General features: G+C 45.7%; 1 protein-coding gene across 3 annotated transcripts in view; it reads right to left on the reverse strand.

The window, feature by feature from the left end:
• Positions 1–13184: 13184 nt before the first annotated feature.
• DUS2 (dihydrouridine synthase 2) overlaps positions 13185–25300 on the reverse strand; it is a 67648-nt gene continuing 55532 nt past the window's right edge. For all 3 annotated transcript variants that reach the window (XM_027847705.1, XM_027847706.1, XM_027847707.1), the window contains 4 exons: positions 23702–23845; positions 21614–21701; positions 15895–15968; positions 13185–14973 (listed from right to left, as the gene is read on the reverse strand). In XM_027847705.1, coding sequence (XP_027703506.1) covers positions 14736–14973; positions 15895–15968; positions 21614–21701; positions 23702–23845 — 544 coding nt within the window. In that variant the 3' untranslated portion in view covers positions 13185–14735. The remainder of the gene's footprint in view (positions 14974–15894; positions 15969–21613; positions 21702–23701; positions 23846–25300) is intronic.

Genomic DNA, 25300 nt, shown 5'->3' on the forward strand with positions numbered 1-25300 from the left:
TAGAGGATTCATTAGTTAAACGTAAAAGATATTTAATGAAACAGCATAGTAAAATAAATGACCAGGAAACGCTCTCCTTCCATCCCCTCATTCCCAACTTTATACTTTCTGAACTCAATGGCCTTCAAGGTCCCTTCCAGCTCTAAGTTCACGTTCCTATAAAATTTCCACACTCCTGGTGGAAAAGAAAACACAGGGGAGGAACAGGTGTGACTAGGGAATACGTGTGGGTGTACTGGAGTTAGCTCAAACTAGTTTTAGAGAGCTGATTGTTAAATTTTCAACGTGAGCATTTACACCTTAGAAATCAGCAAATTCAGGGGCAGCTAGGTGGCGCAGTGGATAGGACCTGAGTTCAAATCCGGCCTCAGATCAAACACTTGACACTTACTAGCTGTGTGACCCTGGGCAAGTCACTTAACCCCAATTGCCTAAAAAAAAGAAAGAAAGAAAGAAAGAAAGAAAGAAAGAAATCGGCAAATGCTACAAATTGGAGCTAAATTTTATTGTTTTGTTGATTTTCTAGGCTTAGGAAAGTAATGGTGAAAATTTTAATGATACAGATTAAACTTAAAAGTGTGTTGTGCATTCATTTTTTTCCCTTTCAGAGAGCCGATTATTAAACATTTAAGCACACATCCCTGGCTATATCCCAGCTGTATCCCTCTCTGTGTCTCAGATTGTTGCTTGCTGCTGCCCTGAAGGGATGCTAATGTCATTGCTCATCTGGACATGTTATTGACTCAAAGACTCCTGGACTGTGAGTTCCTAGTGTCCGCTGTTGAGCGATTCTCTCCACTGCGTCCTCACCTGCCTTTGTTGTACAGCACTGTCACCTACAGGGGCTCCTCACTGGGCCGCTCTCCTCCCCAGGCTGCGCTCTCAGGATTTTCTGGTCATTCAGAGAAGAAACTTCTTTACCTTGCGAGTTTACTTCGCCTCTGAACTTCTCACATTGGAAGTGCTCCGTCCCTGGGATTACTGCCTTCGATTTGCTGGTTCTTCTCAGAAACTCCGTTTTAAGGAAAACTCCTAGGCCAGCTGCTTCTTCATTCTTCCCCAGGCTTCTCTCCTGACTTTCTGAACTTTCTCTGCCCTCCATACCTCTTTTCAGCTTACTTTGATATGTTGTTCTCCCTTGTTAGAACATAAGCGCCATGAGGGAAGAGACTATCTTTTGATTGTTCTTAGAATACAGTAAGTGCTTAATAAATGCTTCCTAGCTTGACTTTTCTATTACCAACCTATGCTCTTTGGATGAGCTGAAGGTGCTATGTGGCCTCTCCCCCAGGAAGCAGTCTCAGCTCATTTTACCTAAAAGACTATTTCATTTCTTTCTGTGAGGCAGGCCCACAGGCACACCCAGCCAGCCAACAAGTCATTTGGGCCTGGATTACATCTGACTCCCTTGTTTTTGTCTCAAACTCCTCCTTAAACTTTGTCTACTCTTTGGGATGAAATAAGAAAACATCTTTCAATTACTATCAAGTCCCTGGTCTTTATCTAGATCTATACAAATCAATCCAGGAATTGTAGTTAGCAAGACTGGGTTAATCAGGGTAGAGTTAGTGATTTTTTTTTTTTGTCCTGTATTTTCGGTATCAACAAAATTTCTACTCTCCCCACACTGGTCATGGAAGGGGGGAAGGGAACAAACATTTATTAAGTACCTACTATATGCTAGGCTCTTTGCTAAGTGACAAATATTATCTTATTTGATCCTCACAACAACCCTGTGAGGTAGCTGCTATTATAATACTCATTTTACAGTTGAAGAAACTGAGGCAAACAGAAGTTAAATCTCTTGCCCAAGGATACACAGCTATTAAGTGTCTGAAGGGGGATTTGAACTTGGATCTTCCTAATTCCAGGCCCAGTGCTCTATCTGCCTCTAGCTACACTGGAAACAAAGCAGATGGTCGATATCTTTTTTAAAAAAAAATGCGGCATCTGCAAATAAAACCAACGTATCCAAGATTAGAAGGAAAGCAGGAAACTAGGGGGGAAGTTTTTTACAGCATGTTTCTCTGATAAAGGCTTCCCTTCTCAAACGTCTAGAGAAATGAGTCAAATTTACAAAAAATATGAGTCATTCCCTAATTGATAAATGGTCAAAGTATATGAACAAGCAGTTTTCAGGAGAAATCAAAGCTATCTGCAGTCATATGAAAAAATGCTCTAAATCACTATTGATTAGAGAAATGCAAATTAAAACAACTCTGAGGCACTATCTCACACCTATCAAATTGGCTAATATGACAGAAAAGGAAAATGACAAATGTTGGAGGGGATGTGGAAAAATAGGGACACTGATGAACTATTGGTAGAGTTGTGAACTGATCCAACCATTGTGAAAGCAATTTGGAACTATGTTCAAAAGGCTATAAAATTATGCATACTCTTTGACTCAGCAATACCACTACTAGGTCTATATCCCAGATAGATGTTAAAAAAAGGAAAAAGACCTACTTACACAAAAATATTTATAGCATTTATTTTTGTGGTGCTAAAGAATTGAAAATTGAGGGGATGATCATCAAATGGGGAATGGCTGAACAAGTTGTGGTATATAACTGTGATGGAATACTATTGTGTTATAAGAAATGATGAGCAGGATGGTTTCAGAAAAACCTGGGAAGACTTACACAAACTGATCCAAAGTGAAATGAGCAGAACCAAGAGAACATTGTACACAGTAACAGCAATATTGTACAATGATCAACTGTGAATGACTTAGCTATTCTCAGCAATACAAAAATCCAAGACAATTCCAAAGGATTTATAATGAAAAATGCTATCCATCTCCAGAGAAAGAACTGATGGAGTAAATGCAGATTGAAGCATACTTTTTTACTTTATTATTCTTTTTTTTGTCTGAATTTTCTTTTACAACATGGCTAATACAGAAATATTTTGCATGACTACACACGTATAATCTATATGAAATTGATTGCTTTCTCGAAGAGGATTTGAAATCCAAAATTTAAAAAAAAGAACGCTAGAAATTTTTGTTGACATGTAATTGAGAAAAAATAAAATAAAAATTTAAATTTTAAAATGGCATCTGTAATTAAACATAACTGTCGTGATCATTACAAAGACAAACAGGGGTTCAAGCCAGAGTAATGTTATTTTCTGTTTTGATAAGCTTCCTAGTGTCATGGTTTAAGGGAACTAAGAGAACGCAGCATATCTAATTTTAACAAGGTATTTGTTGAACAAGGTATCTCTCATGAGGTAGAGAGATCTGGGCTGGATTATCATCATTCTGTATCTAACATAATTAACCGTAATTCCACTTCTAACCCTGCTTTTAATTCTGTTTCTCTCAACACACATTTATTTATTTTTCCTAGTCTTTCTCTCCTTTTATTTTTTTAAATTTTCACATTCATCATGTTGTGAGGAAGAATTAGAATCAATAGGAGGAACCACAAGAGAGAGGAAAAAAACAAAACAGAAGAAAAAAAAGAGCAAATAGTATGTTTTGATCTGCATTCAAACTCCATACTTTTTCTTTGGATGTGGATAGCATTTTCTATCATGAGACTTTTGGAGATGTCTTAGATCCTTGCATTGCTAAGAAGGGCTAAGTCTATCAAAGTTAGTCATCATATAACATGGCTGTTATTGGGTACAATGTTCTCCTGGTTCTGCTCAATTCACTCAGCATCAATCCATACAAGTCTTCCCAGGTTTTTCTGAAATACTCCTGTTCATCATTTCTTACAGCACAATAGAATTCTATTGCATTCATATACCACAACTTGTTCAGCCATTCCCCAGTTGATGGGCATCCCCTTAATTTCCAGTTCTTTGCCACCACAAAAAGAGCTGCTATAAATATTTTTGTACATGTGAGTCCTTTTCCCATTTTTATGATCTTTTTGGGATACAGCCCTAGAAGTGGTATTGCTGGGTCAAAGAGTATGCACATTTTTATAGTCCTTTGGGCATAGCTCCAAATTGCTCACCAGAATGGCTGGATCATTTCACAACTCCACCAACAATGCATTAGTGTTCCAATTTTCCCACAGCTTCCCCAATATTTATCATTTTCCTGTTTTGTCACATTGGCCAACCTGATAGATGTGATGTGGCACCTCAGAGTTGTTTTGATTTGCATTTCTCTAATCAATAGTCAAAACACATTTATTAAGTGTATACTTTGTGCTAGGCACTGGGGATACAAGACAAAAATGAAACAGGATAATAATATTTGGTACTCCTCCAGGCATTTTCTCCGCCTGTTCCCCATACCTAGAATGCTTTCCCTCTTCATCTCTGCCTACTGGATTCCCTTGGTTTTTTTTTTTTTTAAAGTCTCAACTAAAATCCTCTCTTGTACAGGAAGTTTTTTTCCCCAACCCTTCTTAATTTTAGTGCCTTCTCTTTTTAAATTACTTCCTATTTATCCTCTATATGGCTTGTTTGTACATATTTATTTACTTGCAGATAGATTGTAAGCCCCTTGAGGGCAAGGATTGTCTTTGGTCTATCTTTGTATCCTCAGTACTTAGCCCAGTGCCTGGTACATAATAGTTGTTGAATACATGTTTATTGACTATTGACTACTACTCCCTTACTACCTTAGCAAGAAGGTACTTTGATGTCCTATAGATATGTGAATCATAATTATTATATACAGACTCCTCCCAAAGCTCCTTTCATAGGATCATAGATTCAGAGTTGGAAGCAACCTTAGACTTCATCTCATTCCTTTTTGTGTCATGGAACCCTTTACCAGCGACGGTCTAGAGGAGCCTGTGGATACCTTCTCAGACTGTTTTTAAACGTAACATGTAGCCCCAGTCCCAAAGCTTCTTGGTATGAGACTCTCTTCTTTCTGGTGGAGATGAATGCATCCCCAGGGGTGGGATGGAGTCGGTGACGAAAGAGCTTCACTTGTTGATGCTCGTCAAGTGTAAAGTTGCTCTGGGTGCTTCTGGATTCCAGCTTCCGAGGGAAGATGGAAGAGGTCAACCCCACTTCAGGTTGCTGAAGAAAAAAGGACTCTGGGAGAATATGAGAGGAACTGACAGTTGCCATCATGTCCCTATCCCCAGCTTGCCAGAGTTTCTTCATAGGTAAGACCTAGTATTGTCTCTCTTGGTTGAGCTGAATTATCTTGCACCCAATGGCAGAGCTCCTTTACACTGCACTGTCTAGTATATATTCTCCTCTGTATAACTTCTCTGATTTGTGTTTTGCTACCAATTTGGATACCTGCTCTACGTGAGTGGAAAGGGAGTCAAGCCTTGGCTATAAAGCTTGGGATCTTTTCTCCCCAATAGTGACAGAGTGAGCAGAAGTTAGGTTGAATCTGATCATATCCCCCAGACTAAAATATTTATGGGAACAGACAAATAGAATTCTAGTCAGTTACTCCCTCTTTGTGAGGAGAGCAGAGTGACCTCTGCTCCCAATCTCCTGCCTCCCCTCCTGGCAGAAATTAAAGTGTCCCTTGGGGAAGGGTAGAGAGAAAGAGGCCAGAGATGACTATTCTGCCTCCCTCCAAGCCACGCAACAACACCAGCACCATGCTACATATGGAGGACAGCCTTTGCCACATGTGGGACCTTGCTACATGTGGGGCATCTCTATACATAAAATAAAATGCTGTTCAGTCGTTTTAGTCATGTCTGACTCTTTGTGATCCCATTTGGGGTTTTCTTGGCAAAGATAGTGGAGTGATTTGCCATTTCCTTCTCTAGCTCATTTGACAGATGAAGAAACTGAGGCAAATAGGGTTAAGAGACCTGCCCAGGGTCACATTGCTAGTAAGTGTCTGAGGTTGGATTTGAACTCAGGTCTTCCTGAAAAGAAATCAACTATATTGTAATATGTTCATAAAATTTTTTTTTTTAAAGTTCACCAACTTCAGGTTAAGAATCCTGGATCTGGATGATGCTACTTAATATGAGTGACCTTGGTAAAGTCACAACTTGTCTAAGCCTCAGCTTCCTCATCTGTAAAATTGAAATGTTAATTGATCATAGTGGGAGGAAACTCTTCCTTTTTTACAGATGACTAAAGTGAGGACCAGCAAAGAAAAGTGACTTATCTAAGTTTATTTAGCTATAAGTAGCAAATCTGGGATAGTACAAACCTAGGTCCTCTGATTCCACTTTATGCTTCTATTATAGTTACTGTCCTCTCTCTTTCCAAGTGTGGGAGGGAACTAGAAATGTATGTTCTCTCGGAGATATCAAACAATGTGACAGCATCTTTGGGGGTGGGGTGGGTGAGGAGAAGACATAGGAAGGTGAGAAGCCAAAATCTGTATTGAGAAAGGTTTGAGCAAGAAAAAGTAAAAAGGGGAAGGAAATCAGGAGCCCCAAACAGGCCAAACCAAACCTAAACCTTACTATTTGTTCCTCATCTTCTTATCCTCTTCCTCCCACCCCCACTTCCCGCCCCCGCTTCCCCCCCAAGTCTCTAGCTCCTCAGCTAGATACATATGCGGCTAGTCTCAGAGTAGAGGCCCTGGGGCTCTGGTTGCCCAGGGAGGTAGGTAGGTGGGGGCCAAGGGGGCCAAGGGGAGTGAAGGGAAGCAGCTAGGACCTGAGGAGCTAAGGCTCCTCCTTTCTAGTCATGTTGCTATATTTTATGGTACGGAAATTCACTGCTTTGTTACTGGCCTCCATTTTCTCTTTAAAATGGGGGGTTAGGGGGGCTAGATAACCGATCATTTATTCTGTGGCTCGCTCTCTATGTAAGGCAGGCAGGCACTATGTTGGGCCTTGGAGATACAAGGACGTGCCATTTTTTCTTTACCTATTGAAGGAAGAGGCAGCCTCCTCCTTGCCAAAGACAACCCTTCTGCTTATGCTCTCCTCCCTTCTTCTCTGGTAACTTGCCCCTTCAATTATACCCTCTCTCTTTCTAATCTTCAATCAACTTTTCCCTAGCGGTCTACAAATTTCTTCCTAGATGTCTCCAAACTGCCCAGGCCTCCCTCTTCCTTAAAAAAAAAAACAAAAACAAAAACAAAAAAAAAAAACAAAAAACAGCCTTTACTTGCATCTTTTATCCCAAGATATAATCCTATATCTCTTCCCTTTATACAACTGAATTCCTAAGAAAAAGTTGTCTTCACTGGCTGTGTAAATTTCCTCACTTTCTTTCTTTTGGGGGAAGGGTGGCCGGGTGGCCGGGTGGCCTGGTGGCCGGGTGGCCTGGCGGCCTGGGGGAAGGATGCCAAAAGTGTATTTTTGGACTTGAAAAATTAAATGTTTTATTGGAGTTCTGTTTTGTTTTTTAAACATCAGGGTCACTTTCCAATGAATTTCCACCCCCTCCCCCATCAGAACACCTTCCCTCCAAACAAAAAAACACAATTAAGTGAAACAATTCAACCCATGGGCAATGTCTGCCAACCAATGCTTCATTTTACGCAGGTACCCACTCTCCATTGAGAGGAGGGAGTCAGGCCTCACCAACAGCCAGAACACTGCATCAATCAGGATGCTGTTTTCCTTTGGACTATGATTATCCTACTTCCTCACTCTCCATGCACAGTTCAGCCTCTTATAATATGGCTTCTCACCTCACCACTCTACCAGGATAGCTTTCTTCAAAGTTACCGAAGATCTCTTAATTGCTTAGTCTAGAGACTTTTTCTCAATCCTCACCCTTCTCAATAACACTGCCCGAATTGGACAGGCATGACCACTCTCTTCTCTTGCACACTGTCCTCCCTGAGTTTTCACTGAGCTCGGCTTTCTCCTGGCTCTCCCCTGGCTCTCCTACCTGTCTGACAGTCACTCTGTCTCTTTTACTGGGTTATTATCCACACCCCTCCCCCTTTGCTTACGTGTACACTCAAAACTTTGCTCTGACTCCTCTGCTCTCTATAATTTCTCAGTGGTCTCATCAGCTCTTTTGGGGTCAATTATCATCTCTATACCGATGACTCCTAAATCTACATACACAGATCTCATACCTCTCCCGATCTCCAGCCCCACATTTCCAACTCCTTGACAGATATATCCACTTAAACGTTCCAGAGGCATCTCAGCTGAGTGTTCATTACCTTTTCCCCTAAACCTACCCAGTCCTCTTAACTTCCTTACTTCAGCTGAAGGAACCACCATGATTTTAATCACCTTGATTCATAATCTATTCTAAATCATCCTTGCCTCTTCACTTTCCCTCACTCCCATATCCAATAGCCTGGCCACGTCAGGTTTACCTCACGACATCTCTCACATCTGCCCCTTTCTTTCCACAAAGGCAGCCATCGCTCTAGCTGAGTTGATTACTTAAGTATCCTCCTAATTGGTATCCCCGCCTCCGATCTCTCAGATTTCCAACCTAGCTTCTATACTGTTGTCATATTGAGAGTTCCTAAAGCACTGGTGTTACCATGTCATCCACTCTCATCCACACTGGAAGGTGGAATGACTACCTACTGCCCCTAGGCTAAGATAAAAGGTAAACCTCTCGGTTTGGCATTTAAGATCAAATTAACAAGCATTTATTTACCGGATTACTACATGCCTCGAACTGTGCTAAAATAGAATACAAACTGAAGAAAAAAGTAAAAAACTGTCCTTGACCTCAAGGAGCTTACCTTCTAATGGAGAAGACAACTTCTAAAAGGGAGCTGAAAAGTGAAGAAGGAAGATCCAGGCAGCAGTGAAGGGAAGAAAAGAGCCCTCTGTAATCTTGTCCAGTTTATCTTTCTAGAATTATTACATATTAATACCCCTCACACACTTTTTGTTTCTACCAAACTGGTTGATCATAAATGACGTCCCATCTCCTACCTGGAATGCTATCCCTGATCATATGGGATCTTTGCTCCCTTAGCTCCTGCCAAGCTAAGCTTGTGTGCCCATTCCTACCAGACTTTTCTTCACACACACACCCGTTTTATTACCTTACAACCTACCAAAGTACAGTATTTTATACTTTGTATAAAGGTCGCATTCAGTTAAATCCGTGTTCTTGCTCTTCTCTCCACCCCCAGAATTTTTTTTTTTGGTCTTTGTATCTCCGGGGCCTGGTATGGTGCCTGATGCATAGTAGGCCTTTATAAGTGTTTTTTGAACTGAATCAAATCGAAAGACAAATTAAAACAGTCCCTGATCTCAAGGAGTTCACATTCTGGAATGTAATTCTACACCTCCTCTCAAGCTCCAACTTTACTTTGAAAGAAGTCAGGGCAAGGAAAAAAAGCTCCTTAGCCAAAAAAAAAAGGCTTCCTCGAAGCCCCGAGAGAAGAATTATCTGACTGACACATACTCTTTCATAATTATGGGGCAGGGGCGGGGCATTTCTCACTTCCTCTTTCTGGACCACCTGCCCTTCCCCTCCCCCAGTTCTCAGGGCTTCACCATCTGGAGGATGGTGGGTGCCTGCCCTGTCTCCACCCTCACCTGGATAAGTCCTCCCTTGTCTACAAAGAGAGGGAGAGTAAAAATCACCCCAGCTTGCCTCCTCGCCCCCTACTCGAGGCGTCCCTATTGTACAAACGGAGCACCCCAATACGGCCAACAGCACAATACACAAACGCTCTGGGTGCGTTGTCCCAGACCCTATTCACCCGTTTACGCTGGGCTGTGGGTGGGGCGGGTAGGGCCGACAGAAGGGCTGGTCTGGGGGCGGAGCCGTTTCCGAGCAAGAACTGGGAGGAGGCCGCAGGTGGCTTAGGGCCGCGTGACTCTAGTCCGCCCCTGCAGTCCGGGGCTGTGCGCGTGGGGGTTGGGGAAATGGGATTAACCTATTAGGCTCGGCCAATCAGCCCAAACTCTTGGCCACATGGCCCGGTCGGAGAGGGAGAGACCAGTTCATTCCTCTTTCCAGACATGTAGGAGTAGGGCACACAGCTGTACTAACAGACAAAACTTGTTCCCACGTTCCCCAAGTTTCCTAGGAAATGAAGTCCATTTGGGTTGGAGCCGCCCGGCCGAGGGCAGGGCCCCACACTGAGAAGCCGAGGGGTTCGGGGTGGGGGAACCGAGCCGCTGGCAATTAACCCCCGAGTCCCGCCTTCTTCTTGGCCACATCCCTTCCTCAAGTGTGGCCAAGGCTGGGCTGGGACAGGGCCGTGTTAAAAAGCTGCGGAAATTATGTTAGGGCTAGGGCCAGAGAGAAAACTAAGGACCATTTAATCCTTTCCCCATCCAGCCTGGGAGGAGACCCTGCTCCCCAGGGCGCCGGGCCCCCAAGTTTCTGGATTGGGAGAATAGGAAAAAGAAAGGCCTTCGAGCCCTCTCTGACGCCGATCACCTCTTACCGTCCTTCCCAAAGGGACAAAAGCTCCGGGCACCGTGGTGAGGACACTAGCCGGGGCAGAAACCTTTCTCCCCACTAGCCGAAGAGCAGGACAGAGGGAAGGATGACCTACTTCCCTGTCCAGAGCAAGACACTACCAGGGCAATCTCAAAAGCACCGAAAGGGTCGACTAGAGAGCCCTGGGGTCTTGGGCTGAGCGGTTGTTTTTGTTTTTTTCCTTTGAAGTAGGATGGGGGTGGTGGTGCGGTTTTCCTCATGTGTCTCTGGGTAAGCTTGCCATGCAGTCTCAGAGCCAATAGGCAACGTTTATTAAACGCCTACTCTGTGCCAGGTACTGTGTTAAGCCCTGGGAATACAAGGGAAGGCTTTTGAGGGGCTCACAATTTAAAGGAGAAAGACAACACATAAAAAGAAGCTGAAGAGGGGTGGGGGAGGGGAAGAGAAGGTACCCTCTCTTGCGTGGGGGAATGCTGAATTCTTGCAGCTGGGTGGGTGGGATATGATGATGTCCTGGCCAGCCACCTTAAATGGAGGATCTGGGAAGTGATCACAGGCTAGATCTTTTTATCTTTTTTTTTTCCCCCACTGCAGAGCAACAAATATTTAGTAATCTTTTACCCTCTACCCCAGTCAAATTCAGGAAAAGGAAGGGCAACTGGGTGTGGGAGAGGTCCCTGGACTTAGTCCTTCCTGGACAGTGGTAATCCATGAGTCCTCTCCAAAGCGCTGTACCTGTGGGAATTTAGGTCTTTTCCCCCTGCCCACCTCTACCTGATTCCTCCCTGGTTAGGGTGCTCAGTGGGACAGAGGCTGTTGTGTATACTGGTTACTTTGGCTGCTGCCTGGGCCCTGGGGAGGGGACCTACTAGCATTTAATGGAGTTGGAAGAGACCTTCTAAAACAGTCTAATTCAACTTCATCTCCTTCCCCATAGCACTCCCCAATTTTACAGATGAGGTAACTGGCTCAGAGGCTGTTGACTTGTGACTGACCCAAGGTTTACCAGAATGCCACAGAACTAGAATATAGAAGCCTCCCCTAAATAAAAACAGCCCAACCTAAAACTGACCAGTCTGAAGCTTTAGCATTTTCCTGGCCTGCTGGGAACCAGGATGGTTGCATTCTCGATCATCAGGCTATTCTCCACTGTCATCCATTCCCTCATCAGTGTCATCATAGGACACTGATTGGAGCTGGGCTTTAGCCCAGGCATTGTATCTAAACAGGCTTGTCCAGCACACAGCAGGACAAATACTGAAAGATGAATATGAATTAAACTAGTTTAGAAGAAAACCAATTTCTGGATCAATTACCAAAACAAACCTGCAGGTACTAGCGGAGGAAGGAGAACCATCAGAAGTGTGTGGGGAGCATGGGTGAACTAAGGCATTATGGGAGTAGCCTATTTAAACAGGGAGTTGGGGGGGTGGGTTTCAGGAGTTGTTTAAACAAAGGAAAGGTGAGTCGATGGGTTGGGGCTCCCCTCCTCCCAGTGGGCTGTAGGGGTGGGGACCTTGTTTATAGTTTAGGAAGCTGGGGTGGCTGATTTGGCAGGATGACCTTTAACAGGAACCCCACCGCCCCCTCCCTGGCCAGGAGTGTGGGAGGCAGCACAAGATGTGGTCAAAGATGTTTGTTTCTTACTGGGAGGAAATTAATGAGAACCTGCCACTTCCTTCGAGGTTGGGCAGCCAATCTTGCAGGAGAACACAGGGACTTGGGGAACTCAAGGGTGGGGGCACAGGACCCGAGGCCAGAGCACAGAAGAGGTTCTTTCTTCAGCCCACCTCTTGAGGTGGGGGGGTCTCAGAAAACACTGCCCCAGAGTGTATGCCATGCTTTTCACTGGAACTGCACAGATCTTTGGGCCTGGAGGTTTACTCCAGTGTTGTTTGCCTCCTTATCTTGGAAGCAGAACCCAATCAGTTTCCCTGGTCCTGTAAAAGCTTCTGAATACGGACCATACCTCCACTCCCACTTTCATTCAGTTCCACGTGGACAGGATTTCCCCAGGTTTCTCATTTGTTTGCTTAATCCTAATCCATTGACCATGACCACAGGTCCATTATCCGTACCCACACGCAGCACTCTCAAACCCTAGGAAGCATCTGACAGCATAGGCACATTAGCCTCTATTCCACCAAGTGCCGCTGCCGCCTCCTCCTCCCCCCACTCTACTCATGAGAGCCAGCCCTGGAGTTCTCCCGTCTGAAACGGCGATGCCTTGGTGTAGAATCTTTTCCTATGGCAGAACAAGTGCTGGGCCAAGCAGGAGACAAAACTACTAGCTTTTATTTTGTCAAGAGCTTTTTCTGCATCTATTGAAATAATCACGATTTTTGTTTTAGTTCTGTGTCCAATTATACTTAACTAATATGGACTCAGTCCTGCATTCCTGGTATGAATCCAGCCTGGTCATAGCGTATCTTTGTGATATATTGTGTAATGTCCTTGTTAGCATTTCATTAAATTTTCTGCATGTTCATTAGGGAAATCGGTCTATAGTTTTATTTCCGTTTTGACTCTCCCTGGTTTAGGTATCAAGACCTTATTTGTGTCACATTAGGAATTTTAGGACTCCATTTTTGCCTATTGTTTGATTTCGGAGTCTGTGTAGTACTGGAGCTAATTGTTCTTTAGATGTCTGGTAGAATTAGCTTGTAAATCCACCCAGTCCTGGGGATTTTTGTTTTGGGAGTTAATTTATGGCTTGTTGAGTTTCTTTTTCTAAGATAGGGTTATTTAAATATTCTATTTCCTCTACTGTCAATCTGGACAATTTATATTTTTGCAAATATTCATCCATTTTATTTGAGATTGTCAGTTTTATTAGCAGATAGGCAAAATAGCTCCTAATAATTGCTTTTTTTCCCCTTTGTTGTCTGTGAATTCACCTTCCGTTTTGATGCTGGTAATTTGGTTTTCTTTTCTTTTTAATCATATTAGCAACGGCTTATCCATTTCATTGTGTGGGTTTTTTTTTTTTTAAACCAGCTCCTAGTTTTATTAGGTCAATGGGTTTACTTTCAATTTTGCTCATCTCTCCTTTGACTGGCTCCTATTTCTACAAAGTACTTGCCTCAAGACCTTGTGAAATGGATAGCTGGAGATCTCATCCTCTCAGGTGGCTTAGTGAGGACAGTGACTTTCAAAAGCACACAATCAGCAAGTGTCCCAAGACAGGTTAAAATCCAAGGTTTCTTCCTACATATGGCACTGCAAAGGTTCTCAAAAGGCTGCAGTATTTTTTTCCACTCATGCTCCAAGAATCATTTTTACCTTCAATTTGTCAGTATTCCTATTAATAAAATGGGCCTTTGGTCTTGTTCTAACTGTGCAGATAGGAGCGCAGACACAGAAGACTGCTTAACCCTTTTTTAATTCTCCTCCTTGACATCCAACCCACCCAAACAATCTTCCTCAATGAAGACAGCATGGGGGCAAGGAAGAGGGCCCTGTGGACACTCTTCATCCTTCGTTAGGACTAAGAGCTCCCAATTCCCTCAGCATCATCAGAGCTGCAGGAGGGTCCTTGCGACCATCAGAGTCAGGAGTCATAGTTCTATGCTCCAGTGGCTGCCCAGGCTCTGACCATCAGTTCAAGTTACCAGGGCTCAGAACTCTATCCATCTGTTCCCAGGGTCTCCCAATTAGCAGCAGCAAAGATGATTAGTGGCTGATAGCAGCCAATTACCACTGGGATGGGGGGAACCTTCCCCAAGTAGACACTGTTTCACTTGCTTCAACTATCTCCCCTGGGAGGTAGGGTAGAAGGTGTGGGTGAGTGGTGCTGTGGGAGGAAAGGCAGAAACTCTTTTGCTCTTTCCCCACCTGGACCCTCATAGCTCAGGAAGACCCTACTAGTGACAGTGGAGGGAGGCCCTCTTTGCCCCTCCAGTAGCCTCAAGGAGGGCTGAGATGCTCATAGGGGTGAAGGCTCAACTCAGTGGAAAGGGCCATCTTTACTGAGGAAAACAAAGGGTGCCTGGAACAGCCGGGGCACCACAGAAGATTCCCGGACTCTGGACTTGCGTTGTCAGCCCCAGACGACATCCTCCTGTGTCCTCTCCAACTTCCCCCTCCCCCCAGCTCCAGGCCTCCAGCTCTTCTGTTCTCCCTCCCCAGGACACAGAATTACTCAATGTTCACCCCCGCCACCCCCTCCGCCCATCCCAAGTCCATAGTGAACCCGAAGGTCTTTGGTCACTGGCTTATGCACGTTCTGAATGGCTGCCTTCCACTCCCTCCAGTAGTGTTCAGACCTGTCTTATGGAAGGGTAAGCCGGACCAAACCATCCAAGTCTCTGCTTCCCAGCACCTGATGGGGTGGGGCAGCTCCATGCCCCAGTCCCTGAGCCCCACCTACACCCACGGCCACTCCTTCCAGAAGTCCCAGAGCTTCCCACCTGGGGGCTCCCCCAGATCGATCCATGTTCTGGGTCCACAGGGATCCTGGGGCGGCAGTGGGGAGCGTACATGAAGGTGAAGGAGAGTCACGGCCTGTCAGGAGCACTGTTGTTGGTCCCCGGGGTCAGGTGGGGCTTTTTGTGAGGGGCCCCTCCAGGAAGGGCCTTCTCATTCTCTTGGTCTTTCCAAAGTTCTCTCTCCTCCACTTTGCGCTTGTGAATGCGGGGACTCTGTGCGTCATCACCCAGCTTCCCCTCGGGAAGCCCTAGGCTTCTCAGGCAGACGATGGCTGCAGCTTGTTCCGCCAGCTTCTTGGACTTGTCCCTAGAAGAGGACCAGGCACAGAGCAACAGGAGGTGACGCAAAGGTCTCAGGCCTTGGGCTCTTCATTGGAGCCTGATCTGAAGAAGGCTGGCTTCCAAGGACCCCTCCCCTCTGGGGCCCAACTGCTAAGGACATCATTCCTCATGGTCCCCCAAGGGTCTGTCAGCTAGTGGTCACAGGGGAAGCGTAAAACAAATTCGGCACGCACCTTCACCCCTTACCCTCAATGAGGCACAACATTATTGACAAAGACTGTCTCTACATGGTGGCAGAGCAGGTAGGGAGCTGCTCTGGGCCAGAGAGAGACCTAGGTCCTGCCTCTGACCTACGTTAGCTGTGTGTCTGGGGGCCTCAGTGGCCCAGACTTGCAGATCTGCCTCAGTGGGGGCATGTCCACACTGGCTGCTTCCTGCATTACTCACATCTCAGGTCACAACCAAAAACCATTCTTCTATTTACTTATCTGGGCACATGTTGCTTTCCCAGACAAACAGATGCTCCCTGAGGACAGGACTATTTCCCATGCTGCCTTTGTATCCCGAGGCACGAGAGGAAATACCCAGCATTAGGAATATTACTTGGTGATGGCTGGATATTTCAGCTGTTTTGGGTGTCAGGCACAGAGAGAGGCAATGTCTGAGATGCTGGGCCGGGGAGGGACTGACCGGTGGGGGCCAACTGGTCTTTGCCTGCCCCTGGGCTGATGAGGTGGTATTATCTCCAGTCTACAGATGGGGAAATTGAGGCTCAGAGAGGCTGAGGATCACGGTCAGGGTCAATTAGGAAGAGGTGGGGGCTGGGAACTCAAGTCTCTCGTTCTCTCTCTTCCCTACTCTTTCTTGCCTCTCTGCCCAAACCCTGGGTGGGGCAGGAACATTCAGAGGGGCAGCAGGTCGGAGAAAGTGAGATCCTGCTACTTACCACAGTGCTGAGCGGTACTTGTGCTCAGAAACGGTGACAACGGAGCAGAACAAGCGGTCCAGTGGTCTCTGGATCTAGATGGGGAGAGTTGAGATGGGGCCCAGGGACCGCAGGTGACTGCCTCGGAGAACCGAGGTGGGCCCTTGCGGCTAAGCCTAAAGCAATGTTTTCTGCAGGCACCAACACCTTGAGGGTCCCTGGGAACACATGAAAGAGCTCCTCCCCCCAGGCTGCTCCTTTGCCTACTCCTTCACAGGCAGACTGACCGGTATACTACAAATCTGTGTCCTCTATCTAACAACAGCTTGAGGCTCTGGTATGAGCTTTACAACATGAGGGTGTCACTGACCCTCACAACAACCCTGGAGCTAGCTGCTACTACCTTGAGGAAACTGAGGCAGACAGAGGTTAAATGACCATAACTTTTCTGTGTCATTGTGTTCATATAATTCCTGCGTGTCTTAGCAATTATTTCATACTTTCTGTAGTTACTTTAATGGGAATTTCTCTATCTCTTCCCACTGAATTTTGTTGGTAACATAGAAATGCCAATCACTTATGTGGGTTTATTTTCATTTACTTTTTTTCAGCTGGCCCTCTAGATTTTTAGTTGCATCCTCTGCAAAAAGTAATAGTTTTGTTTCCTCTTTTCTTATGCTTACTCCCTCACATTCTTTTTCTTGTCCAATTGTTACAGTTAGCATTTCTAGCACTACATTGAATAATTACAGTGATAATGGGACACCCTTATTGGAAAGGCCTCCAGTTAATCTCCATTACAGATAATGTTGGCTCTTGGTTTTAGACAAGATGCTACTGATCATATCAAGGAAAGATCTGTTTATTTCTATACTTTCTAGTGTTTTTAACAGGAATGGGCGTTGTGTCTTGTCAAAAAGCCTTTTCTGCATCTATTGATTTTTGTTGTTCTTGTTATGAATATGGTCATTATGTTTATAATTTTCCTAATATTGAACCATCTCTGTGCTCCTGATATTAATCTGGCCTAGTCAGAGTACATCATCCTTGAGATGTGTTACTGCAATGTCCTTGCCAATATTTTATCTAAAATTTTAGTATCAATATTTTTCTTTCTGTTTTGACTCTCCCTCATTGAGATCTCAGACCATACTTGTATCACAGAAGGAATCTGATCATTACTTTCCTCACTGCCATTTCTCGGTGTCCTTCCTCTGTGATTGGTGCAGTGGCACAGCTCTCGGCTATCTTCCCAGCCCTCTGACCCTCCCTTTGCTGGGTCTTCACCCAGGCCTTTCCCCAGGGCCCTCTTCTCTTGTCACTCCCTAGCAGAGGCATCAGACACGCAGCCTGAGGCCACGTGCCATCCCAGACAAATCAAAATGTAACTGGCAAATATTTAACAAAATAAATAACAGTACAATAGATAATATTACACTTCAAAAGGCCCTCAGGGGTCCTTATGTATGGATCAGTGGAGTCTGACATCACTGACATCTATGCTATCTGCCTCGGTATTCTCATTAGTTCACATGGGTTCAATGATCACATCCAAGATGATTCTTAAATCGGTGCCTCTAGCCCCAGTCCCCTTCCTCATCACCAGTCATGTATCACCAACTGCCTTTTGGACATCTTTTTTTTTTTTTTTTGGCTAGGCAATGGGGTTAAGTGACTCGCCCAGGGTCACACAGTTAATAAGTATTATGTGTCTGAGGCCAGATTTGAACTCGGGTCCTCCTGAATCCAGGGCTGGTGCTCTATCCACTGCGCCACCTAGCTGCCCCATGCCTTTTGGACATCTTAACTAGATGCCCCATAAGCACCTCAAAATAGCTATGTCCAAAACAGAACTCATTATCTTTCCTCCAAAACGTTCTCCTAAACTTCCTTTATGTCATGGACACCACCATTTTCCCACAAACTAATTCAAAAAGAAAGGACTTCAGAAGCCGTTTAATCTGATTAAACCTTACAACAACCTACCTGACAAATGGTCACTAAGCCACAACTGAAGAGCTTGGACGAGAATGAGCCAGCCCCTCCTGATATGGCCCATCCCACTTTGGTCAGTTCTCTACTAAGACCTTTTCCTTTCATCAGCCTAAATCTGCCTCTTTGCCCCTTCCGTCCACTGCCTCATCTCCCCTGAAGTCCCTGTGAACAGCTCCATGCCTCCCCCAGAGCCATCTTCTCTTTTCTAAGCTAACCCTCCCCAGCTCCTTCCCCAGTTTCTGGTATGGCCCATATGGGAATGAGGCCATTCTCCGGATGTGTCTTCTCCATTATCCATTTTGTCTGAAAGTGTGGCCCCCCTGACTGGACCCTGCACTCCAGAAGTAGTCTGCCCCAGACACAGTGCAGAGATGCCACTTCCTCACTTCTGGAAGCCAGGCCTCTCTCAATACAGTCCTCTTTGCAGTGGTGTTTTTGGTTACCTTATCACCCCATGGACTCACACTGAGTTTGCGGTATACAGAAACTCCTACATCTTTCTCAGAACCACTGCTGTCTATGTCTCTTCTCTTAAAACTGTGAAGCCAATTTTTAAAGACTCAAATATGACTTCACATTTTATTCCCATTAAATGTCAATTTATTACATTCCCCAAATTTTCTGGGCCACCAGCCAAAATGCTAGCTATTCCTCTCAGGTTTGTGCCATATGTAAATTGATAAGCAGGATATTTGTATCCAAGCATCTTCAACAAATCACTGGTAAAAATGTTGAGAAGCGGACCATGCACGTATCCTTAGGTGTAATCCACTGGGGACCCACCTCCAAATGGACATTGCACCATTAATGGCATTAATAGGCAAACTATATGCATTTTCCCGATCGACCAGTTCAGGACCCCTTTTAAAGAAGGAAATACGATTGGACTTTTATGTTCTATTCTTGACAAAACCACGCTGGCTCTTTGTGATCACTGCTCCCTTTTCTACACGCTCTCTCGCTATCCCTTTAATAATGCTTTAGAATTTTGCAAGGAATTGAAGTCCAGCTCGTGGATGTATAGCTTGCAGATTCTATCTGCTTCCCCTTTTGCAGAATTGGGACATTTGTCCTCCAGTCCTGTGTCACCCAGCCGTTCACTATAATCTCTCATCTATCACTGACAGTGGCTCAGCAATCAAAGTCATGAGTCCTTTCGTTCCCCGAATATGACGCTCATCGGGCCAGATGACCTGAATTCACCAAGGATATCTAAGCACCCCTTCTTAGTGCCCTAATGGAGGCTGGATATCAACTCCTTATTAGCCATTCGTGTTCCGTCCTTTCCAGTCCAAAAGTCAGGGAGAGAGTTGCAGGGGAGAAGAGCACTGGAATCCCCTGGAATGAATTCTTCCTCAGCTTACTCATGGTAAAATGAGGGCACTGGACTGAGACTCTCAGCCTGTGATCCCATGAGCCTCCTCTTCTCCCCCAAATACAGCTGCCTTCCTCACTCCCTCCTCTGGCCGTCCTTAGCTTTCCTTCTTAACCTCAGCTCGTTCTCATGCCTGACACCATTCTTACGGCACACACAGTGCCAGTCTTTTGTATCAGTACTTTGTTCCCTGCCCTTGCTTCCATAGTCACTACTTATCTTTGGAAAATCTAAGTTGGCGGGTAAGCTCTCCGTGTACCCATATTGTTCTCTTTAGACAATTCCCATTATTTCTTCTTACTGGAATTGTTTTTCTGTATGACTTTAAAATTTAATTCTTGAGAGTTTCACATCCCTTCTGGGTTGTCTTCCCTTGTTAGAATTTTAGTTATAGGATCTTATTTATCTTTTCCTGAAATATATATGCTCTCTCAAAACTAAGGTGAATGTCAGACTATACATGGCTTTCCTTTCCTTCTCTGTCACAAAGTCTAAGGAACATTGCAATACTTTTCCCTGCAACGTTCCCATCATTTTCTCCTTAGCAATCAATTCTTCTTTATTGGTGAGAATCAGATCCAGACTAGAATGTCTTTTTGGTGTTTCCTCCACCTTTTGAAGGATGAAATAATTAAAGCAATCCAAGCAGTTGTTAGCTGCTCTGCCTTTACAGGTGTCTGGATAACTGAAGTCCTCCACCACTAGGAGATCATGCCTCTGGGCCAGGCTCCTGTTTTGCTTCCTGAGCTCGCTGATTTCCTTTGTCTACGTGCTACGTTAAATACGTTAATGAAAAAAACCACTTCCGTTTCTGCCTCCATTGATCTTTACCCAAGTGCCCCCCACCACACTTCCCCACTGGATCCTGGGTTTCCTAATATGAGTATACCTTCTTAATGTACAATGCTACAAAACAGCCTATCATGTTTCTAAGGCAGCTGGTGGGACAGTAGACACAGCCATGGGCCTGGAATCAAGAAGCCCCGAGTTTGAATCTGGCCTCAAACATATACTAGCTGACTGTGGGCAAATCACTTAACCTGTCTGCCTCAGTTTCCTCATTTATAAAATGGGGGTAATAATAGCATCTATGCCCCATGATTGCTGTAAGGATCCAATGAGAAAGTATATGTAAGATACTCGGTAAAGCATAGATCAATGCTGCTGCTATCATCATCACCATCATCATCTCTCCCATTCAGAGCCATGGTTCAGTCCCGGGTCTCATCTAACGAAGCTCGGTGATACCTGGACAGTCACATTTACCTCTGCCCAGGTCACCTTGCTGGCTCTCTCCACTTTTCTTCACGTGGTAGGGAGGCCAGTCCTTCTATCTGTGGGTGACCCTCTGGCTCACCGATGTTCTTCCTATAGTGGGGCGCCTGCACTGAGCACCCCATTCCATCCAATCTGGTCTGTCTAGGGAAGAATCCACTGATCCCCTCCTCACCATGGGCAGTGAGCCTGTCCTAAGGCCGCCCTATAACATGGTAATATTTCTGGCTGTGCTATCTCCCTGATGAACCATACTGATTTTGCCATAGACAGTAATTCCCAGAACGTCCTTACACCAATGGTTGCCTAGCTACACCTCCTCTCCTCCTTTTCTGGGCAGCTAGTTTTTTGAAGCCAAGTCCATGACATTTATCCCCATCCAATCTGGTCTTACTCGATTTGGTTTCCTGTTTGATCTTATATATATATATGATCTTTTTGACCCAGCTCTGTCACCCCCAGCATTGCTCCCCTCCTGGCTTTGTCATCTGTAGACTTGGAAGAACTTCATTTATTTCTTTAACCTTGCAAGTCACTGATAAAAAAATGCTGAATGGCACAGGAGAGATCCCTGAGACCCTCCACTAGAAACCGCCTTCTAAGTTGACCTATTAATTCTTTAGTTCGGTCAACCAGGTCAAAATTTGCCTCGCTACATCATCACCTAAGAAACAATTATGACAGTGGCATATGCCAGATATTGGGTAACTGCTTCCAATTCAATAGTTAACTTTTAAATTAATCAGGATTCACCAGCTGGACCAGGAGGACATGGTCAATGTCCTGCCCTGTGATGGGGTGGGGTCTCCAGAAGGGCCCTCTCAGTTTTAGACTGAGTGGTCTGGGCCTCTTAGATGATTTGGTGTGAATGGACTCAGGGAAGCTCTCTGGACCCACACGGGGACCAGTCTGACTTCTACTCACTCCCCACTCCCACCAAACCACATATGGGCTTTTTTGAGCTAATTTTGGGCTAATATGCTGCCCCAAATAGGCCTCCCCTAACTCACCGAAGCAGACATGAAATGCATTTTCCCCTGCAGCCTACCAGACCGACAGGCATGGCAGAACAGACTCCCCCCACCCCCAACTCACTGTTTCATACACTGGCTGGGCTAACTTCTCCTTCCGGCACCATTCCAGCAGGCACATCTTAGGTGTGATCTGGGGTGGGTACTGTCTCCTGAAGGAGAAAAGAAGTAAAAAATGGTCCATTTGTGGAGAGTGGAAGAAAGGGAAAAGGGGAAGAGACTGTCAACCAGTCCTCACTGTCTTTCCTTCCCTGCTGGGTGCAGCCAAACAAAAGGATGCATTGTAATGCATGCAATTTATCTGCCAGGTGGCTCCCAGCTGCTCTCTTTTCCCTTCTGATGCTCATGGATCTCAAATGTCTGGTTCTGAAGAACAGAGGAAGGACTGCAAGGAGCTGGATGGGCTGAGGGAATGAACCACCATGTCTGGGGAGCTCTCCTTGCAACACTGATCTCTCACTGATCTGCTGAGAACCCGGGATCCCCTGGAACACTCCCCAAGTCCCACCACTGTGGAAGCAGAAAAAAGTACTGGCTGTAACGTCTAAGGACGCAGCTTTGACGCCAGCGTTGCAGCGTGATGCCATGCGACCTCTTTGGTGCTGGACCAGATCACCTCAAAGGTCCCTCCCAGATCCAAATCCCAATGTCCACCTGCCCACCAGGGAGTGACAGCAGCCCAAAAGGAGCCATGCCAGCTCCCAAGAAGAGCACGCCCAACCCTGCTGATGATGTCCAGCAGCACTGCCTGGGTCAGAAGAGAAGAGAGAAGGAGGAAGGATGGAGGAGTCAGGCAATCGCTGGGCAGCGGCGCTCATGCAGGAGGTGCAGAAGCACCCGTACAGATGTGAGAGGCGCAGGAGAGGAATGAAAGCATCATGATTCCACGTGTCTTGTTATTTGGATATTCTGCTAAGTCAGCGGCCGCCTCTGTCACCCGATGGCCTTCTCCCAAGAGGATGGCCAGCCCTACTGCTCCTGAGGCCTTCTCTCTACACACAGGAAGGCATGTCCCTTGCCCCTGGTCACTGAAGTTGCCTCCAGAATGAAGGCCCTGCAACCAACAGACCTTCCCTCAGGGCTTGGGGGAAGGGACAGATCCCAGCTCACAAAGGATGGAGAATCACACGTAGGGATGAAATTCATGATTCAACGCAAAGCGACTCACAGGGGAAAACCAGCAGGAGCACCCCAGGCAGCCTGTGCAGCTGTCACAACAGGATGATCAGTCTAACTAAGGACAGCAGCATCAGGAAAACAGAAGGGCTCACAGAGGGCAGAGGCGGCATGGGAATGGGGGCATGGGCGGGGAGAAGGAAGACAGTCCTGGACCGTCAGAGCCCTGAGAGGCAGCCAGCTATCTCCAGCCAAAGGGCCCAGCAGCGGCAGTGAAGAAGGGAGGGCGAGGGAAGATGGATTCCTGGATTTAGTCAGCAATATGCTGTTCTTCTGATATTGCATAATGCCCCCTTCTGATCCCTCAACTAGGAAGATAACAGGGGAGGGCAACCATCATAGGCTCTCACCAGAAAAAAAGGCTTCTATTTTCAGAAAGATGCTCTTTCTTGGGAGAGATATGCCCATAATGAAACCGTCAAGTCAAGAATAAAAAAACCATCAAGAAATGTTTGAGCTTCCTTTGGGGTGAGGGGAGCTTCATAGTGCAAGCCAAGAAAAACTTCTCTTCTGAGCTCAAAGAACTGCTGCAGAGGTCACACAACTCAACACAAACACCTTGAGAAAGAATCCCAGAAGGTCAAAGTTGTTTCCACGGGGTTAGAAAAGATGATGAATCAGGTTCAGCCCTAGGCCCCCAGTAAAGGCTTGAGCAGCTTCCTTATTAATACAATGAAGGGGTTTGCTAACGATAACTCTACAACAATCAGATTTTATGCACCATGTTCAGGTTGCGTAGGGACTCTCCTCACAGCCACCTTGTGAGGTAAGCGGTACAGTAATCATTATCCCCATTTTCCAGATGAGGAAACTGGAGCTCTGGCAGGCTAAGAACTTGTTCATCATTCTATACCTAGTAAGTGTCTTACACAGATCCGAACCCAAGTCTAGGGCTCCATCACTGGAGCACGCTGCCTCCAGGCAATCCTTGCCGTCCCTTCTGGAGTGCCCTCCTGCCTACGAGCTTATGACTTACTTGTCAAACTTCACCGCCATTTTGATGACATCAGCGTCTCCAGCCTGGTCATCTTCCTCCTGCGCATCATTTTGGAGTGTGGCTGCTTTGGCTGCCAACTCTGCGATCGTCTTCTCGTAGAAGCTGGCCAATTCAAAGGCGTCACTGTGGAAGACAGCAGAGCGTCCTTAGCAACACACAGCATGGCCGCCTCTCAGCGGGCACCAGAAAAATGTGGCGCTCCCTCCCTCCCCAACCGGTGTGTGCTCTCCTTCTGTCCTCTTCATTCCCCGGGCCCTGCCAGGCTACACTCCTATTACCACATGCCACATCTCACCAGTTCCTTGGCTCACACAGTTGCTGTTAGGCCACCAAATATCCTAGACTGGTACGGGTTTGAATTGGTTGCAATGGTTCATCACCACCACGAGGAGGCACTGTGGCCCCTTGGAAATGCACAATTTGGCAACTGCTGGCCAGTAAGGAAGGGTCCACTTGCTGTCTTGATGCTGCTGGGGTACTAAGGGGCTAACTATGCCCAAACTAGAGGCTTTAGACCATCGAATTAATCTTGATCTTAGCAGGGTCTTTACAAACACAAGGGAGATACACTAGCAAGACTGCTTCTCAACCTTTCTAAGGGCAATGAGTGTGTCTCCTGCCCCACCAAACACATGGTTTCAGCAAAGATGGAGAAGAGAGCCCTGGGAGCTCAGCAAGGAGCCTTCTATCAGATAATGACAGCTCACCTTCTTCTGTCCAATAAATGCCACGCACTTGGCCAGAGCCTAACGTTCAGGACAACCGCCTTCTCTCACCTCCCACCGAGGCTGCCTTCAGAGCCAATGTGGTCACTCACTCAACCACCACCTGCCCCAAGAAACAGACTCAGAAATATAAGGAGTAGTCCTTCTCGTCCGTTCTGGCCAGCAGTGACCTAAAGAGTCTAGATGACTTTTGGCATGAGGGGAAAGCACCAACCACCCTCTGCCAGTATGCCATCACTTAAAGTCCAACTCTAAAGCCATGCTCTAGCCTAGGAAGCCTTCTCTGAACCCTCTGGCTGGTAGACCTTCCCACTCAGACCTCACACAATACTTTCGTTTTGCTTCTCTTTAATGCACTTATCGTATGATGTTGAATGTTCTCGTCATCTCTATGTGTGTCTCATTTCTCTCTTCTAAGACTTTCAAGCTTCACAAGGGCAGGCACTATGTCTTATCTACACTCTATATCTTCCCCTAGCCTAGAACAGAGCTCCACCCACACTGTCCCTTACAAGTAGAGCACTGGGCTGAATTTAATAACACGAAACTGAGTAGGGGTAAATGTAAAGATTTGCATAGGTTCAAAAAATCAATTTCACCAGTATGGGATGGGGGACCTGGCAGTGAGGTTCACTTGCAAAGCCACCTATGATAATTACTTTAGTTTGTTTTCTACAGGTAACACCTGGCAAGCTAAGAGGAGCTTTGCTCAAACAAGTCTGTTGTTTCTTTCCAATGTGATAACAGTGGCATCACCACCTACTGCAATTTACCTCTCCAACCTTCCCTCCTACCATTACACTACATTTAAAAATATTTTTATTGATTCATTTCCAAATATATCACTTCTCAT

The sequence above is a fragment of the Vombatus ursinus genome, unplaced genomic scaffold (genome assembly GCF_900497805.2).
Source record: "Vombatus ursinus unplaced genomic scaffold, bare-nosed wombat genome assembly UNPS02005286.1, whole genome shotgun sequence".
Taxonomy (NCBI): Eukaryota; Metazoa; Chordata; class Mammalia; order Diprotodontia; family Vombatidae; genus Vombatus; species Vombatus ursinus.